At 40.1% G+C, this 19,981-nt stretch overlaps 1 protein-coding gene across 1 annotated transcript; it reads left to right on the forward strand.

Moving 5' to 3' along the window:
- Positions 1-683: 683 nt before the first annotated feature.
- Positions 684-15,431, forward strand: LOC140539148 (uncharacterized). The gene is made up of 10 exons (XM_072661780.1): positions 684-822; positions 4,787-5,047; positions 9,214-9,376; positions 9,708-9,944; positions 10,421-10,533; positions 11,239-11,386; positions 11,545-11,597; positions 11,751-11,848; positions 11,955-12,270; positions 12,498-15,431. The coding sequence occupies exons 1-10, from the start codon at positions 802-804 to the stop codon at positions 13,815-13,817; spliced, it is 2,730 nt and encodes a 909-aa protein (XP_072517881.1). The 5' UTR covers positions 684-801; the 3' UTR covers positions 13,818-15,431.
- Positions 15,432-19,981: the final 4,550 nt, after the last annotated feature.

The raw sequence follows: 19,981 nt of genomic DNA on the forward strand, positions 1-19,981 counted from the left end.
ATATATATATATATATATATACGTGTATATATATATATATGAGTGTGTGTATGTATATATAGATATATATGTTTATTTATATGAGATGAAAGTAATTCATTAAATTAAGTATTTAAATAGTTTTATAGAGTTTTTTAGATAGATTTATATGTACTAAAGATATACAGCATAACATATATAATATTATAAAACTGTAGATACAGTTGATATGTTTGCATGTTTATATAGGTAACATTCATTCAATGAATCACGTTTAAATATAAATAAACAGATACAAATAAACAATTGGATTTAGCAAAAAAGAATATATATATATATATATATATATATATATATATATATGAGTGTGTGTTTAGACAGTTTTAATATAGTACATTATTATTATTTTTTCCTTTTTCTGTTTTTATTTTTATACACATTGTAATAAACAATATCAATATATGTGACAATGTATATATATATATATATATATATATTCTCTCTCTCTCTCTCTCTCTCTCTCTCTCTCTCTCTCTCTCTATGACTAAACAGCTCGTTTCTGTCTAAAGGGCCACAATAGCCTCGTTAATAACAGATAAACTTCTTATTATAAAGTTCTTTGGGAAATCGAGTTTGGCCACACCTAGATCCTGCCCCATTTTCGCAAAAAACACACACACACACACACACACAGCAACCAACCAACCAAGCTTTTCGTCTGTAGCGTTTCTGTGAGTGTGCCGGTGAGTACCCGGCTGTGTAACTTGATAGGGGGCAGAGAAAGAGAGCGAGAGAGGGGGAATAAGGGAATGCTGAACTGCAATGGAGCAGAATACCATACAGGTAATACAACTTCCAACTTTATATTCCTGTAAACAGGCCGGCGAAGCCGTTCACGCCTGGGAGTCATGTAGCTACTTCCCAAACGCTGGCTGTTTTCCTCTGCAGTGTGTGTGTGTGCTCTTCTGAGGGTGTCCCCCTCTGCAATATCGCCACGTTTTGAATTTAGTTAAAAGGCTGAATTGATTCTCATCTCAGCCCAAACGACTCTCGACCAATTTCGACTCAGCTGAGCGAGGCGAAACTTTTGGGATTGTCGTAAAACTCGGGCTAAAACGCTGCCTGTCTGGGTCGATGTGTGTAGCGTGTGCTCGGACCGAGCTGCATTGTTGAATTGAAATTGGCCGAATTAATTTTAATTTCAATATTTCGATATTTTTTTTTGTTAATGATTAATTTCTTTGTGTGTCGTGTCGACTGCCTAGCTCCTCTCTCCACCCCCACCCCCACATTTTCACATTTGCCTAACAGAATTTGTTTTATTTTTCTCCTTCTGCCTCGAGTTTATTATTAAACCTGTGGGGACGGATTTGTTTGAAAAATCAATAAATACATCAAAATTTTTAAAAAATCGGCTGATGGTCGCAGATCGGGGCTGTTTTTCGAGTCACTAAAAGTAAAATAAGGGAACTTTACTTTGAAATGACGTGGTGATTTTGAAAGGCTCGGAAATATTGTTGAGGACAGGCAGACAGACATGAACTAGGTGGAGCAAATGATTTATAGTAAAGCTCGAACATCATGAGCTGCTCGGCTGTAATTTTCGGATTAATGTCGAGCCGTGTTATTGAATTTCGTCGTTATCGCGAATATCGTTCGTGAATTCGCAGTATAGCGACGGTTGGCCGTAGACTTCAGCCGAGAGCAACACAAGCCTGGATGTAAAGCCTGCATTATTATTATTATTTTTATTATTATTTTTTTTTATTTAATTTTTTTTTTTATCATGTCGAATTAGCTACACTTTAGGAAGCGAGGCGGCCACAAATACTCAAAAATATCGCCTGCATTTCAGTGTCGGAAGTTAGGAAGTCGTGCTCGTTGAATGAATCTGGCACGAAAATAACAAATGGTGAGCCTAACGTCGGTGCGGGCTGTGTGTTTTTCCATATTGAGCAGTTTTCGACTGTAACCGTTTGTCTTGGTAACCATCTGTGATACATTTTCCACAGCAATATTGGCCAGCTATTACTGTAGCCTAAACACTGCTGGCTCCTGCCGCTCCAAGGTCACAGAACTTGTAGCTCGTGTGTTTTTTAAACCTCTTTCCTGTTGTGTTTACAGCTCACCATTTTCCCCTGCTATCGCTGATATTATCTGGGTGTTTCTAGTTCAAATACATCGAGAGGCAGTCTTCATATTTTGCGGTTGCGAGCTAGCCTTGCTAAAGCCCAGCAGGCTGTAGTACCTGCTTTCCACCACTAGGCGCTGGACATGTGGCTTAGCTCTCATTCTCATAGGATAAGGGGCTGAAGGGGGTATGTATGTATGTATGTGTGTATGTATGTCTGTCTGTATGTATGTATGTATGTGTGTATGTGTTGGGGGTGGGGTTAGCTGGGAGCTGCTTACTTCCTCAGCCCTCTGGGGGGGCATTTCCACAAAGCTAAATTTCTCTGTAAGCCTGATAACCTATAAGCCAAATGCGAGGCATAAACGATCCCTAAGTTTGACTTTGGGCTCAAGTTATCTGTCTTTGCTGAGACATTGTGCTCGGTAGGACACTCCTCCCAGTGGTAACACTGGGTAATGATCATGGAAAATATTACTTTGAAAAACATAATGTCAGCAATTCCACATACCGTGTCCAATTCTGCAATTAAACAAGCTAAATTAGTCCAGTAATCCAGTTTATGTGGTAGTAAAGTTCAAGCTCTGGTTTGTGTGGATTTCTTTGGGTCTAACCCGTACCCGTGTCCGATCCTCATCTCAGACAAATATGTTAAAGTGCTTAAAAAGTGGAAATGGCCTGAACTTGTGATGAAAGTTTGTTTATTTATTTTAATGGTGATATAATTGTGTGTGTGTGTGTGTGTATATATAGATAGATAGATAGATAGATATATAGATATAGATGGATAGATATGGCAAACATCCAACAGTGCACAAATGTTGTCATGCTGTTATACACAAGGTGGTGTGTGTGTGTGTGTATATATACACAAGGGGATTCAATTCAATTTATAAATGATCATTAAAAAACTAATTTTAAGCCATCTGGGTTGATTAGAAATCTAACATAAAAATAGCCATTAACTGGATCATGGGGTTTTTGTCTTATGATATTGCTTCTATACAAGGGGATTCAGATTTGCTGAGTTCAGATCACATGTCTTATAAATAAGTGATGATAAAAATCATCACAATAATCATATTTTATCCTGGTCTGGTTCAATCGGTTTTTAAAAATCGCTTCACATTCGACCAAATGAAATCTAACATTTCAAATAAAGGCTCTGACTGATTACGGCTCGTCACACGTTCATGTCCTGTCCTGATCATGGGGTTTTGCCGTATATTTTTAGCTTCCCCTACTTGTTGGCGTCCTTGCCTTGCAGTTCTACTGCAGATCTGAAGAGGTAGACTGTAAGAGGTAAACCTGCCTTGGCTGATTGACTGACAGAGCTTGTGGTGAGGTAAATTGGTGTACATGTTGCTTTTGGGCTGAACCATCACAAGCAATTGCAGAGCTTTTATACAAGGGCTTTAAAGCTTTTATTTTTGCAACCCTCCACCACACCGTCACCTCCGGGCGGGGGCGACGACGACGAATGGGGCTGGGACTGGGACTGGCTGTCTACCACAAAGCAGAAATTGCTGAGTTCATTTCAGATGATTTATAAATTAATTGATGATAATCACATTTTAGCCTGGTCTGTTTCGAATGGTTTGAAAAATCGCTTCACGTTCTTTATAAATGAAAATACAACATTTCAAATTACGGGTTACGGCTTGACGCCCGTCCATGTTCTGTCCTGATTGTGGAGTTTTTGTCTTATATTTGATAACCACAGAACCACGTTGGCACTGTAGATGTGGAATTTCCTTTTTCGAACTATCACATTTTGCCCTGCAGAGAAAGAGAGGGGGGGGGGAAGAAGTATGTGTGCATTTTTCCATCACTATCAGAGCTGTTTCTAAGTAGCTTAATACACTGGAATGTGTTTTCAGCCACAGAAACATTACCAGTGACGACCAAGGAAGTCTTAGTAGTTTAAAGATGACTAAAATCCAGTGTAATTCGCCCTGTTTTAGAACGTACTGTTGCTTGCTCTGAAAGATTTTTTTATGCAATGAGTTGAGGGAACCACTCGCATGAACCTTAGCTAATTGAAGCAGAAGAATGCAGGCTTTTGTCAGTGACGTAGCGCTACTTTGAGAAATGTGCAATGGGTATTGCAGAAATGGATAATTTGGATCATGTGAAGGGGTGGCTGTATGTGTTTGTCCGTGCTGTACGCAGAGTGAAGCGCTCTTGAACACAAGCGTCTTGAATCCTGTAAAGGTTTCCCTGGTCTTTTCTGTTTTCTTAGGCACTTAGCAGCTTCATCTGGCCACCAGGGAGCACATAAATCAGTCATTATGATCAAGACATGTTCTTTCTGGATTTCTAGAAGATGGCAGTTTTGTGAAAAACCACATAAGCAGGTCTGTTTTTAGATTGCTTAACAACTTAATGCTGTGTGAGGATTCAGGGCATGTGTTTTACTTTGCACAACGCTACCTGGCTGCTAAGTGTAAGCTTCCTTTACTCATTGGCGTCATTACCTTGCAGTTCTGCTGCAAACCTAAAGGGGTAGGCTTTAGACACCCCTTGGCTGATTGACTGTCTGCATTTGTGGTGAGGTAAAGTGATGTACATGTTGCTTTAAGGCAAAATCATTGTTGGGTTGCTATCCGCCGTTACTAGCTTACTGTATGCAAGGTTGGTAACAGTCGAATTCTTCTGTGCTTTTTTCTTCATCAGTGGTTAGGCCCCCCCTGCTGTCGGCGAGGCACCTTCTCTTTCTACAAGTCGGTGTGCCACAGGCCAGAGGATGGGGCCCCTGTTAAGGTCTGGACGCTGGGGGAGTTCTACTATGTGCGCTGTGGCCCTCAGGAGCCAGTGTGCATCGCAGAGGTCACCCTGCTGTGGGAGGACCAGAAACAGGGCCACCTGCTGGCCAGCTCCAGACTCTACTTTCTCCCGGAGGACACCCCCAAGGGCAGGACCGGGGAGCATGGAGAGGTAAAGGAAGCGGAATATTAGAAAAGCCTGTAAAAAAAAAAATGCTGAAATGATTCCAGTGTTTTTTTTATTTATTAATAATAGTGGCAATAGATTCATTAATAGTGTCTTTTATAAGCAAAAATGCAGCATAAAAAGTTGTACTGTGTAATTAACTAAAACTGTTATAAAAACGTATTAAAAAAATGGCAATGGTAGAATCAAATAGGGCTGGTCAATATGATAAAAATACGATATCACAATATTTAAATACATTCTTCACGATACACAATATTTGTCATGATACATGTAATCACAGACAAAATACATTAGTAGTGAAACTACTATTCAGAAACTGTGCTGAATACAGTGATTATTATTCAACATCTGCTGCACTTCATTTAATTAAACTAGTCTAATCACACTGTTTGTAATGAAACCTGCAGCTGACCAGTGTTTATTAAGCACTAACGATATGCTTAAAACATCGTATTGTGTTTTACGATAACACAATTTATTACGATACGATAAAATATCGTCATATTGCCCAGCTCCAGGATCAAATGGAAAGAGCACATGAGTGTTTAAGAAAATAATAGAAATTAGGAACATGGAAATTTAAATGTGCTTGGAATGACACAAAAAGGGAATAAAATGTTAACACTTTCAGTGTCTTAAAAAAATAATATATTTTTATAATACCAGCACTTGATCTTAGGTCTGGCAGCCATTTTGTATTATTATATATTTATAACTATTATTCAATAGTATGTGCAGAACCCAGACTATATAGGCCTCTCACAACATTCATTGCAATTACAGCAAATGGCAGTGCATAATACTTTTAACACTTTTATTATTAAATAATTAATATATAAAGTAGTAAATGCACAAGAAGACCAATCGCACATCTCAAACCCTAAATCTGTACTTGATCTGTTCCTGTGTTAGTAGAAAAGCGCTCTCCCATAAATGTTTACCAGCCTGCAGTCTCTGTACTGGTAGAGTTCATGTTAATCAGAAAGGCTTTCCAGCTGCCATGTCACAAGCTAGGCTTGTAATTTATAGCTAACTGTTGAAACAATCAAAGATAATTAGGGTAACTTGAACTGCTCTTGAGCTTTTGTAGTGTATTCCAGTGTCTAATGCCTCAGCGAAATGAGCTGCCTTTAAAACCCCCAGATATTTATTCTACTGGAAAAACACAGTTGTCAGAGCAGCAGCTCCATGTGTATGCGTAAGACTCATGGCATGGTTTAAAAAAAAAAAAAGTCATAGCATTTGGAAGCTGGAGTCAGATTTCTCACCCATGTTTTATTTAAACATGATGTTGTTAAAGCCACACAAATCTGCCTGACTGGCAGGGAATTTTAAGCAACACACTCCCGCTCAGAGTTTTTGTTACTGTTTTTAATGTAACACAGTTTTAAAGGCGGATTCTGGCATCAGCTGTGGTTTTACATCTGTTTTCAGCGTTTTGGATGGATCCTTCTTGCCTAGGGGTTGGTGGCCTATTGTTACTGGTTGCAGCAGAGAGTAGAAGGCAACCCCTTTGTCACTTGGGTGTCAGAAGATATTAAGTCATCAACCAGCAAAACCTGATTCGGCCTGTTTTAAAGCTTGTGCAAAGTTTCTGTTTGTCCAACTCTGCTGCCTTTTAGTTGACCTGTTGCCACTAAATTGTGAGGTTTAGTAAGGCACAAATTTCACATTATATAAATGGGACATATATTAAATATGTGGTTTTATAAAATGATTACATTCAGGGAGAAGGAGCATGCCTGAAGCCCTCCCTCCACCAAATCTAACATCCTATAAATACCATCTCTACTCTGTGCAACCCTCCATCACCCAGTCACCTCCCCTTCAACCTGGTCATCTATCATTCGTGGTCCATGTATCAGAAGGAGGGGGGGGGTGGCTTCCTACCAAAAGGCAGAATCCACATGAACATGAAGTTCTTCCTCTGGTACTGTTGTTTTTTTTTTTCCTTCAGGTCATCTTATAAGCTGAAGGCATGGTCTGAACTCGCAAAATCAAACATGAAGAGTGGCTATAAATTTGTCTTTTGTTGATGTTCATAATATTGCGAAAAGTGGTCCACTCTTAAAATGTTCACTTGTTTAATCAAAGCTAGACCCCGTTTATAACTCACTTTCTAGAAGAATCCATTAACCATCTCATCAGTTTTTAAAATGCAGTACTGTGCAGAAGTTTTAGGCACCTAAGGACATTTATCTTGGCAATAACTGTGTGTTTGCTTGGATGAGGAGCATATGGCATTAGACCCTAATCTTAAGTCCAGTAAACCGAAAGAAGAACTTCTCATTTTGAAGAAAGTAGTTGAAATCTTGTGAGCTAGTTTGAACTAATTTGACATCATTAAGCAGTGCTTTTTTTTGGATGATTGCTAGAACTAATACTAGACTCACACGATTAACAGAACACTTCTGTTTAACTAATGTTCAAGGTGAAAAAAGCAACAAAAAAAAAAAAACAGAGAAGCTTTAAAATGGAATAAAACTGGAAATGGATAATTCTAAATAACTGTACTTGCAATGATGCCAAATGATAAGTGTTTTATCCAGTGTTTGTTGTTGTTGTTGTTTTTTTGTTTGTTTTAGAAATTAATAAACCAGCTCAGATTTGGAATATAGTCTGGCAGGCATTAAAAAAAAAAAGATTATATACAGCTCTGGGGAAAAAAAAAAAAAAAAGACCACTTAAATTCATTTCCTTAAATTTGCATCTCTACATGAATGGCAGCCATTTTATTCCAGGCATTTCAAACAAAGCTAAGTTACCTGAATTTGCAGACAATGAATGGCATTAAGTCACCCAACAGCGATGTGAAAGACTAGTGGAGAGCCTGCCAAGACATGAAAGCTGTGATTGGCAGTCCAGGTTATTTCACCATACTGATTTTTGAATGCTCTCAAAGTTCAAATATTTGTACTGTGGTGTTTAAATTTGAATAATTACTTAATTATTAGAATTTTTTTTTTTTGCATTATATGAGCAGTACATTTTGAGCATTTGTCATTTCTGCTAATAAATACATGCTCTAAATAGCAATATTTTTATTTGGAGTTTCCCTAAACACATTGCCTATAAATAGTAAAACCAGAGAAACCGATCATGTAGGTTTTTTCAGGAGCTGTGTTTAAACTATTATTCAATAATATGTACAGAGTCGAGATCACAGTATTCCTTAAAATGGCAATAAATAATGCTTTTTATTATTATTAAATTGCTGTTCTGAAATATAGTTTTTACGAACAAAAACACCCTTCACTCATCATTAAGCACTGATTTACCAAACCAGGTATGGATGACTATAACAATAAATAATACTGTAACACTATAACAATAAATAATACTGTACTCCCATGAGGAGAACGTTGGAGATGTTTTAATGAACACAGTGATGTATTTGTGTGTTTAATTCTAATAACCAGTGTTTTACTAAGCAAATAAACTTACCTATTGCCCAGATAAGATTTATATAGTTACAGTTTTCAAAACTTGCACAATATTGTATATCTCATGTCCGTCTCTCTTTTTTCCTTACTTACAGCAGCTACGTAATACACTCACAGAATAACACCTCTTTCTAATTACTAGCTTTTCTTTTTTCCTTGGTGTAGGTTGGAAATCTGGGGGATATTGGATATCTAGATTCAGGTTCAAGTGAAATGGGAAAATGCATGAAAGATGCCTATAAGCCGCTGTGTTCCAGTGTTCATATATTGCACAAATATATGACATTTTGTTGTCGTGTTTACGAAAGCAGAAGCTGTGTGTTGGGTCAAATGTGGGGTGAAAAAATAAGAAGCTAACTTTCTAAAAGTATTGTTAGAAACAAAAGCTGTACTTTAGCTTCCCGATCTAAAGCTCTCACCACAAGATTTTATGAGTGACAACTTTAGGATACACTATGACACTCTGGTCCTGCACATTTCAGTGGTTTCCTGCTCCAGCACAACACCTTCCAGTCAGGAAGGGCTGATTAGCTGGATCAGGTGTGCTGGGAGCAGAGTATATATAGTAAAAATGTGCAGGGCAGAGAGTCCTCAAGCACCAGGGTTGGGAACCACCATCCTATGACTCATGTGAGAACGAGACACACTGCTTTGTCATGTTCTTATGAGCTCATGAACAATGGATCAATGTTGTGTATCTCCTAGGATGAAGTCCTTGGTTTGTCGAAGAAAATTGTGATCAGAGTGGAAGACTTGGTGAACTGGACCTGCCTAGAACCACCCCAATGGAAACATAGCTGTCCAAAGAGCAATGGCCTCCACATACCTGACAGTCCTCCAAGTGAACCTCAGGAAGTGAAAACTGAGGGTAGGGGTAAATGTTAACACACAATATGAGCTTTTGTGGTCTGTTTGCCATATAAAAAATATATTTAAAGGTATTTATTTTGGAGTTTAATATTTAGTTGTGTTAAATTATTTTAAACGTTTCCAAAGCTGCAATTTCTTGTTTACTCATCAATCATCAAAATAAGTGGTTAGTTACTGACAAATTGATATTAATTTATCTAATATAACATGATATTTATGTGTAATTGAAATGTGAAAGATGTGAAGAACTGCTTGAAAGTGCCTTCTTGCGTTTACTTACTGACCCCTGCTGGGCGTTTGACATTTTGCATCCCCCCCTCCCCTCCTAGATGCTTCTCCGGTAGTGCAGCAGAAAGTAAAGGTGCTGAGTTACCCCCAGTACTGCCGCTTCCGTTCTCTGCAGAAACGCACCCAGAACCAAACTGGCTCCCCAAGTTTGCAAGACCCTCACATGTTTGCTTTGGGAGGGCTAAAAATGGCCCTGCACAACACCAGAGTCATGTACTGCAGGGACATCTTCAACCACCCATCTCTTGGCACCAGCCCAAGTTTAATGTCTCAGTTTGGTAAGTCTCACCTTTATGATCTAGGGTTGTGATTGAACCTTGAATTTGTATCAGCTGGTTTCTTTATAAATATGAAATGTCATTTTGATCCTTAATACAACCTTGTATGTAGATGTATGTATCCCTATTGACAGTGACTGTTCGATATCACAGCGGTCACGCAGAAACCTTTTGTCTCCTGTACAGGAGAAGGAAAAGCTTTTGTTTAGCGCTCAGCGGAAGTCACTGTAAAAAGGTTTTATTAGAAGTCATTTTGGAGCGTTTCTCTTGATCCGTTCATGATGAAATTGTGACACAATGTGAAGAACAGCTGGCAAATCCGCATGGTATTTTTGCTCAGTACTAACAGCAAATGAAAACTAAACATGAGCTCTCAGGGATGATCTAATTCAGAGTTTGTTTTTTTATTTACAAATGTATTTGATCTTCTTTGTTCTTTGATTAATGGCCATTATTTTATCCATGTCTCGATCCAGGGTGTACTTCTCTAAGCCTTAAAGGACGACCACGGAAAAGAAGGGGACGAGACGGCAGTGGAAGCGAACACCAAAATTTCAGTCAATCCGAGTCATGGGGAGAGAGGATGAAGGTATGTGTCTCTTATCAAGACAGAAAGTCTCTTTTTATTTTTATATATATATGGATAGATAGATAGATAATAACCTATGAGGGTGGGGAATTCCAGAGTTTTGGTACCACACCACTGAAGGATCTGCCACCGATAGTGGTGAGGTTAGTGTGGGGGACTGTGAGTAAGCTGCTGTCTGAAGACCTGAGGAGCGCATGAAGATACACAGGGGCCAGAAGATGAAGGGCTTTGATGGTAGTGAACAGAATCATAAACTTAATGCAGGATGCGTAATGCTTTATCTAGGTTTCCTGTTCAAGGTGTAAATACGTTCATGTTTCTGCTGGTGTGGTTAAACAGGATGTTTCAGAATTATGAAAATCTATGCCGTGCAATGGATAATTAATTATCAAAAAAAGTGACAAAAATCCCATGAGCACAGTTTTAAGTCATGTTTGCTGTCTGAACTTTGCTTTTTTAGTTTTGGACTGGAGCTCCAAGACTATACATCACCTATTAGGTTTATATTAACTTTTTTCTAAATCATCTCACATTGGCCTTAACTGCATCAGTGTTAAACTGCCTTGCCTTTGTGATTTTTGAGACTGTATGTACATGTATGTTTATTAGTCTTGACTGACTAGCTCCCTTTGGCGTAAGAGGGAACGTGTCGGTTTTATGTTTTGATGCACAGTCACTTCAAGTGTCTAAATGGTTGGTTTGCAGGAAAATGTGATGGGCGATGTGGAAATGGGATGGGAGGGAAGTTGGCTGCCTCACCCTGAGGAGCAGCTCTTTCTGGACCGGCTCTTAGTCTTCATGGAGCGTAGAGGGTCCCCCATTAGCAAAGTCCCCAATTTGGGCTTCAAGAAGAGTGAGTATTGTCCCACTCACTCAATTCAGGCACTAACTTTCCTGTAAAATAGTCCTCAAAGACTGAAGTAGTCACTTCACTCATTGCTCATGCTTATGTTTCCCTATTGCTTCTATTCCTTGATTCCATCTGTAAGTAATTTATTATTCTTTCCTCAGTTGATCTCTTCCTCATGTACTCGGTTGTCAAAAAGCTGGGAGGCTATGATACGGTAGGTCTGAGTATTGCATATTTTCTGGATTCTTGTTGCTTTTTTTGTTTTCCCGTCTGGGCTTGGAAAAACCGACTGTGTATATAAGAGGGTGATAAGAGTGAGGGAATGAATGCTGTTATTCAGAGCGCGTTTGACTTTTCTTTCATAAAGGTGACATCTCAACGCTTGTGGAAGACTGTTTACAATGAGTTGGGTGGGAGCCCAGGCAGTACGAGTGCTGCCACCTGTACCAGGAGGCATTATGAAAAGTGAGTAAGAGCCTCCAATTACACCAGTCAAGTCTGTGCCACCGCTGTAGAGGATTTTAGTTTAGTCCCTGACAATGGATTGTTCTATCTTGTTTAATAATCACAGGCTGATGCTCCCATATGAACAACACATAAAGGGTGGGACTCAAGAGCTGAGCAAGCCCAAAGCAACAGCTTCAGCAACAGCAACTTCAGCTGCAGCAACTTCAGCTGCAGCAACAGCAACTTCAGCTGCAGCAACAGCAACTTCAGCTGCAGCAACAGCAACTTCAGCTGCAGCAACAGCAACAGCAGCTGCAGCAACAGCAACAGCAGCTTCAGCTGCAGCTGCAGCAACAGCAGCTTCAGCTGCAGCCATCCGAAAACCTGTGCGTGGGAAAGGAGCACAGGGCTCCACAAAGAAGAATAGGGTCACTAGTCAGGCAAGTATTTCTCATGCATTACACATATTACAAATAATTAGTGAGAATCTATTTAAATAAATAGGCACATTTTATAAAATGTAACGCATGATAAAGAAAACTGAATAAGACCGTTTTCACATTATTTCCAAATTATATTATGTACTGAGAAAAAGGCATAAAGCCATGCTCAAGTGGCCTTTTCTAACAATGATTACTTGACTAAATATTCTGTTCTGATTCTTTAGGCAATCCCACCAGATGGTGCGGTGGTTCGAAAAAGAGGAAGACCACCTGGCAAACGGAACACTAAAGTTCTGGCTAGGGGTAGAGTTGAAAGAACACCTGTAATGGCGAGACCTCGCAAAGAGCTGGTAGCAATTAAAGAAGCAACTTTGCCTGTTTTCCAGCAGTTAAGGGTTTCCCAAGCACCAACATCCATCACCCCTCTGCCCCACCAGCCTAAAGTGAACGAAGAGGGGAAAATGGAGCGTGAAGCCTTAGCCCCATCTTCATTGTCTGGTCAGTCTAAGCTCCAAATCGGTGGCTCTTTGGAACGGTTCAGCCCCACCAAAGGTATGTGTCCTTTGGACCTCTTCAAGGCTCGCTTGGGCCTCAGTGGAGTGGGTGGTCCAGAGAGAACTGCTCAAGACCCCTCAATCCCTCATCCGACAGCTCTGCTTAACCAAAACAAGGCGAGGAGTCCCGAGACGCCAGAGAATTTCCAGCACCAGTGTTCAGGGTGTGGCTTGGACAATACGTCCTGGACTGCCGGTGCCAAAGATGGCCAGACAACCAGGCCGCCCCTTCCTCCTCTTAAGATCCTTCCACTGGACATTGACTGTAGCTTGCAGCTGCGCCAGCTCATGCGAACACGCCTGGGCTCGGCACACATGAATTCGTTCACCAAACGCCTTTCAGAAGCTCTGGCCCAGGACCTTAGCAAGACTTACCAACCCAACGGTCACACCCTGCCCGTTTCTCAGGACCAGGCCATCCCGCTCAACCTCAGCAAAAAGGCCACCACCAAGAGGTCTTCTGATGATATGGAGGTCAGGGATTCGCAGCACCAAAACTGTGGAGAATTGCAGGCCAAGAGGATGAAGATGGAACCCGAAGATACCTGCTTGGCTCTGAAACGGAACGGAGGCTTGTCAGAAGTTCCAATGGTCCAGGACGAGCCTGCTGATCTGAGTTCTCCACGGAGGGCCAGGGCTCTTCTACCAAGTAGGACTAGCTTGGTCTTGGCTGGCTCTGCAGCTGCATGCATATCTCCGCACGCTAACCTCGACGTCTCCTCAGGCAGCGTTTTCCCCTCCAGTGTGTTCTCTTCTCCTGCTACTTTGAAACAGGAGAGCGAACTGGTTCCAGTGGATCTCAAACTGGGGACAACCCCTGTATGGAAAACAGACCCTAAGGTGACGGCTGTTTGTCAGAATTCCGGACCTAAGGTGGAACAACTCTCCCAGTCTATGCCTTATGAGGATTCCAAATTGCAGGACTACAAAGTTCCCTCTCTTAAAGGGCTCTCCAGCTCAGACTTGTCCAAACCATCACAAAGCTGTTGAAATGCAGGCTGGAAAACCTGTCTGCCTAAAAATGTCTCTCTGCTAACACTCGTCTACTTCATCACTCCTTCCTGCTTTTCACTCCCCAACCCCCCGCCCCCCCCCTCTAAAAAAAAAAAAAAAACTCCCTTTAGCACACGGACAATCATACTTCTCTGGTGCATTAGTAATCACCTGAGTATCTATAGAACACTACTACTGTACTTCTTATACTGATCTCACCCCATGGTTTACCTAAGGACAACATGACTCATGCAGTTTGAGGACTTTATATAGATCTATATATATATATACATTTTTATATTCGTATAGCATTGACCTGAAGAGGCTCAGTCAATAAAAGTTATTTAACTTGATTTGCAGAATGCTTGGTTTTGTTTTGAAGGGGCTACGTATGTGGTGCTGTTTTGTCAACAGAGAGCAGGAATTCTAAATCCTGTATATTTTTTAAGGAGGTGCTTTTTGTTTTGTGGTGTCCAGCCACTAACAAAATGCCCAATTCCACAGGGATTGGAAGCCTACTGTATTTTTCTATCATATTCTATGGTCAAAAATATGCTATTTTATATTGAATAGTCAATGCTTTATATCGTGTATCATTTTTTTCCCATCTTTTTTTATTTGTTGACATGCCATCAGTTGAGGCGTGATCTTTTTACCCTATTATTTGTTCTGAACAGTTGCAGCAGAGGTCCTTGTGCAGTTTTCCATTGTGTTGATTTTTGGTGGCTGTTGATGTTCCCCTTGTCCTTTGTGCTAGTAGTTGTTCTTAAGCCTTATACAGATCTTTATTCAGAGCTTTCTTTTTTTTTTTTAGGTTTTCTTTGTTTTTCCAAGGGCATTGTTTTTATTGTTAACCTTTTTTAATGTATAATGAATAAGGACTTGTTTTTAGCCATCTGTGAGGGCTGGTTTTAGCCATTTACACTTCAGTATACGATCCAGCAACATGTTTACAGAGCCCCAGGTGAGGAGCAAGAACTTGTGAGGACCTCACGTGGCTTCTCCCGCACCTCTTCCCACCTTTCTTTCTCTCACTCAGTGATCTTCATTGGTGGTTTACAGCATTAATTCCTGTACATGAATCGCAAGCGATTTTCTTTTTTTTTTGGGGGGGGGGGGGATTGACTTCAGCAGCACTGTTTAATGATTCTGACATTTAGTTCATTATTGTATTGTATCCAGCAATGTTGGACAGTCATTGTTTCCTTTTCTTTCTGTACTTGAATAAGAACCGGATGCAAATCAGCTCTTCGTTTAAAGTCATAGGAGCTTGTACAATGTGCCTCGGTTTATTACGAGATTGACTTTCAGACCTTTCCATTATTTTATGTCATAGCGGTTTAACAAATCTGCCAAAGTCCTTGCTTTGGGAAGGCAACCTTTGTGGGTCAGTAACCTTAAAATAACTAACTGTTAAATGATTTCTATTTGATTTTTTTTTCTGACCCTTTTATATTCTGTGGACTACCTGATGGGTCCATTCCTTGTTTATGGGTTTGCATTGACCCTCCCCCCTACTTCTCTTTTTAGAATATCACTTTTAAAGGAACCAGACTCTTGACAGAATGTCATTACAACACTGAATATTTATAATAATAAAAAAAAGTTACTCTGATCTGGTGTTATTTTTGTTAGTTCCTAAAACTGCACTGTCAGGGCTTGGCCACTGGGTGGGGATGTCTGCTAGGTGTGCTGTCTTGAAAGGAAAAGGCCCTCCTGCAGTAAATGAGATGCAGTCCCCCATTTTGAAAGTCTTGCTTTTGTGCAAGTGGTATTTGTAGGAATATCAGTTTACTGCTTGCTGCTGGAGTGAAAAGCTTTATTGGCTGAGCATTTATTACACAGTTGGTCATAAGTTTGGAGCATACAGATATAATCCAAAAAAGACCCAGTGTAGGATGATGTTTTCTGATGATGTTTCAGATTTGCCTGTATGGTGAAGAAACCATACAGATTGAACGTCATCAGAGTCATTTTAGAGAATTTACCATCTTGGCTATTTACACTGATCAGCCATAACATTAAAACCGGTGGTTAAAGGAAAAAACGTTTGATTATGTCGTTATAATGGTGGGATCTACATGCAAGGCAGTAAGTGCACAGTCAGTTACTGAAGTTAAAAAAAAAAAAGCAAGGGTAAGGATCTGTGCCTTATTGACAATGGCTAGATAACTAGGTCAGAGTATCTCTAAAACTGCAGGTCTTCTGGGGTATGCAGTGGTCAGTGCCTACCAACCGTGCTCAAAGGAAGCACAACCAGTAAACTAGCATGTGGGGGAGTGAAGCCCAAACCCATGGCTCATGTCTTGAGGAGCCAATGTCCCATCAGGTGAGACCTGTTTAGGCACGAGGAGGCCCTACGCAATATTAAGCAGGTGGTTTTAAAGTTCTGGCTGGTTGGTGTATGCTGTTTAGTGCTTTGACACTACTGTGGTCAAGTTAACCACCTGTGCCATCCAGCATTTTGCAGCCTCTGACTGAAATGCAGTGCCTAGAGAAGAGATGACTGTTGTCTGGCTTGACTTTGAGTAAGGATTGCTGAGACGTTTTATTAAAATAACTTTTCATATTTGACGTATTGATTAAACGTCACCTCTCTAAATGTAGGCCCAACTAGGTAGGACTATTGGGTAACCATGCTGGCCCTGTTCTTTTTACCTGAGGAGTAGCGGATGTCTGCTTCTCAGCACTGTGGTGAAGACGGTGAGGTTGAGCAGGTGTGAGAGTTAATACTTAATACCTGAAAACCCCATTAGGCATGGTGCCAATAGGTCCATGTTTATCTGCTCTGGGGGTTCCTATGCAGAGATGGCGTGTTATGCCTCTCTTGCTCTGGTATTATTCAGACCAATATCTGCTACTTATCCGAGAAAGACTTGGATTATTTATTTTTTATGTTGTTGCCATAACCAGCTTCTGGAGACCATATTTGTCCCCCTTTCGAGTTTTCCAGAGGTGTCCGTGCTGATGCGCAATACACTCCTCTGTATGAGGTCAGGCCTTTGGCAGTTACCAGGCAGAGCCGACCCCAAGTCCAAACAAAGAAAGACAAAAAGTGTGGCGGAAATGAACGCGTTCCATTGCTCCCTAAACCAACACTAAGCCACACAGGCTAGGACAACGAGTTTGAACCTAGTACTCGGTTCAAGGACAACTTGATGTACTTAAAGAAATCTTGTACTCTTAAAAATGAGCAAATAATAGTCAACAATCACTTTTAACACCAAGTGTTGTGCACTGTTGGAAATTCCTCATTGTCCGATGTCTCTGGTGGGCAGAATGTCTCTGCATCATCGTTCTGCTTTCATATGTGTGGTATGTATGGGGAATGTAAACTCTGCAGCCCAATGTTCTCCTAACTCTTTAAAGCTGTCAGTGGGCTGCTGCCATCTGATGTATCATGTTATTGTTGATATAACCCATGCCACATACATTACAAGAAGGCCAGAGAGGCCCAAGGTAGAGCTAATACTTCTGTTATCTAGACATAATGTTAATGTTTGGCTCATTGCCTTACAAAATAACAGTTAAATATGGTGACGATCATAACGAAATCCCATAACTCTGAAATGATGATCTAAATTGCCAGGTAGTTTTTACAAATGTGTTAAAACAAATAATATAATTCATAAGACAGTACAGGAGTTGTATGTTGGGTTATTTATGCTTCACATTTTAATAATGTTGAATTCCTCCATATACTATCCACCTGTTTGATCATCTTATTAGTAGAAAAGGATATGTAGGGCTTGATGTGCAAGTGAAAGTCAGTAAGCTTTCAAGTAGAGTGAAACTACAGTAAAATCTAGACACTTTCAGTTCACTCTGCTGAACAACTGAAACTTGCTAGTTTATTAAGAGTGTGCGCCTTGATATAATCATTAGCCCAGTGTTTGTGTGCTCACTGTTCTACCTTTTATCACAGAACAGAGAGAGGTCAGTGGGTCAAGAGCTCTGATCGCTGTCTAGAAGCTACACCCTCATTTACAGTCTAGCTATTTAACTGGCATTGTAATATTCTCCCAGCTATCAGAATATTACAACATGAATCCTCTTTCAAATGTTACTCGACATTACATTGAACGTCTTCAGATGTCTGTCCTATTACATTTTATACAGAATAATAACTTACACAATGAAATTTTCAATATTATTATTAATTATTATGCTTTTTTTTTTGGAGGGGGGGCAGTTAAAGTCTAATAAGTGTGATACAACAGTTGTAATAAACACAGTATCACTCTGCTGATCAATACTGATATGAATCATATAGCTAATGAACCAAGAAGTAATATAAGTGCCCTGAGCAACAACAAAAAGCAAGAACAACCTACAATGAAAATAAGGACTGTTAAGACAAGAATACACTGTAACAAACAACAAACGGAGAACAAAGACACTGTAAACAGAGGTTATAACAGAGGTGGTCTATGTGCAGAGCAAAATGTTATTGTTGATTATGTTAATTAATTTTTAATGATGTTGTTCTGTTGTTATTATTGTTTACCAAAGCAATAGAGCATAAGAGGCAGTGTGTTATCATGAAATAACAGTGCTGTTATGTTACATGACTTTGAGTGTTCTATCACTTTATTATTATCATCTATTATTATTATCAAATCAAGCTTGAATTAAAATGAAAAAATCGAGTGAAATCTAATTTATTATTAAATTTATCGCTTTTTACTATTGCCATTGTCACAAAGCAGCTTTATAGAATCAGTAATCAGTTAAAGGATAAGAGGTCAACAAGACATGAAAACCTAAGACCTCCAGTGAGCAAGACAAAGGCTACACTGGCAAGAAAAAACTCCCTCAGAGCCGGAGGAGGAAACCTTGGGAGGAACCATGACTCACAAGGGAGACCCATCCTCCTCTGATCAGAACTATTGATAAATTATTAATAAAAGTCACCGAACCACAGCATAAGACTGTTCTACAGCTCAGGTGCACTGATATAATCATGATATCATGATAATAGTATGACTTAATTGAGAGTAATGATGGTGAATAGTGGTAATATTAATAGTGGAAGAGTCTATGTCGATTTTAACATAGTCATTAGGCAGGTAGCAGCAGCAGGAGAGTGGGCAGCTAGTCTGACACGGGTGGCAGAGGGGTGTGGTGGTCAGTTTGGTGGTTGGCAGCATGTGGTGGTTATTCAGAAAAAAGTGAAAGAGATAGAATTAGAATTATAATATTATTATTTTGTGGTCATTTGCCTTGAGATCAACTCTTAAATTGAACTGGATGTTCATGTCATTACAATACCATGCTGGAGAGCTCTTTAGCTTACTCAGTCAGAATATTTTTGTGAAGCTTTATTGAGAATCACCTATAGCTCAGGATCCATAAAAATATTTAGTCCTATAGCTGTGTACCATCCAGTCACACCTCTGTCCATCAGTGGTAAAGTTATAGTATCAAACTACAGCCAACACAGAAGGCATGGTTTGGGAAACGGACCATGCCTGAAGCTTCTCCTTCTTCAAATGAAATGTCCTATGAAATTCCAGTTTCCAAAATGTTTCCACTCCACCCCCATCCCATCCCCTCCCCCATTCCACAGTGCTATCTCTCCATCCTCTCTTCATCAAGGGCATAGGTCACTAATCTTATCTGGAAAGGGCTGCTATTCCAACCAAGCTGGAGGAGTTCGCTTCATATAACTAATCACCTGTTTGAAGACTGAGGCCGACTGATTAAACAAGCGGAATCAGATGTGGTCCAGCTTAAGTGGAATTACAGCCTGCAGCTTGACCGACCCTTTATTTGGTGACCACTGATATAGAAGGTTCTCCTTTCTTGCTTAAAGCACAGGTTCTCAGACTTCCCTCTCTCCTCTTACACTCAAACAGCCTCTTCTCATATTACAACCATATGTCGAACAGTGTTACCAACTGGGCTATGGGAGATTTGTATGGGATGAGACATGAGCAAGGGTCAATCATGAAGAGGCCAATCATTGTGGAGATTGCTAGTTCGATCTCTGGTGATCCTACAGCCATCTGTGATCTCAGAGAGCAATTTCTCTGGGTGGGAAGGATGGCACTCTATGCCCCTCCCCCCTCCATTATTTAGCATAACACTAGCAAATGCGAGCATCTGTCAGAGGATTCAACTGATTTGGAACTTAGTGATGTCCTCCAAGCGGCACCTTG

This window comes from Salminus brasiliensis, chromosome 18, assembly GCF_030463535.1.
Source record: "Salminus brasiliensis chromosome 18, fSalBra1.hap2, whole genome shotgun sequence".
In the NCBI taxonomy this organism is placed as follows: Eukaryota; Metazoa; Chordata; class Actinopteri; order Characiformes; family Bryconidae; genus Salminus; species Salminus brasiliensis.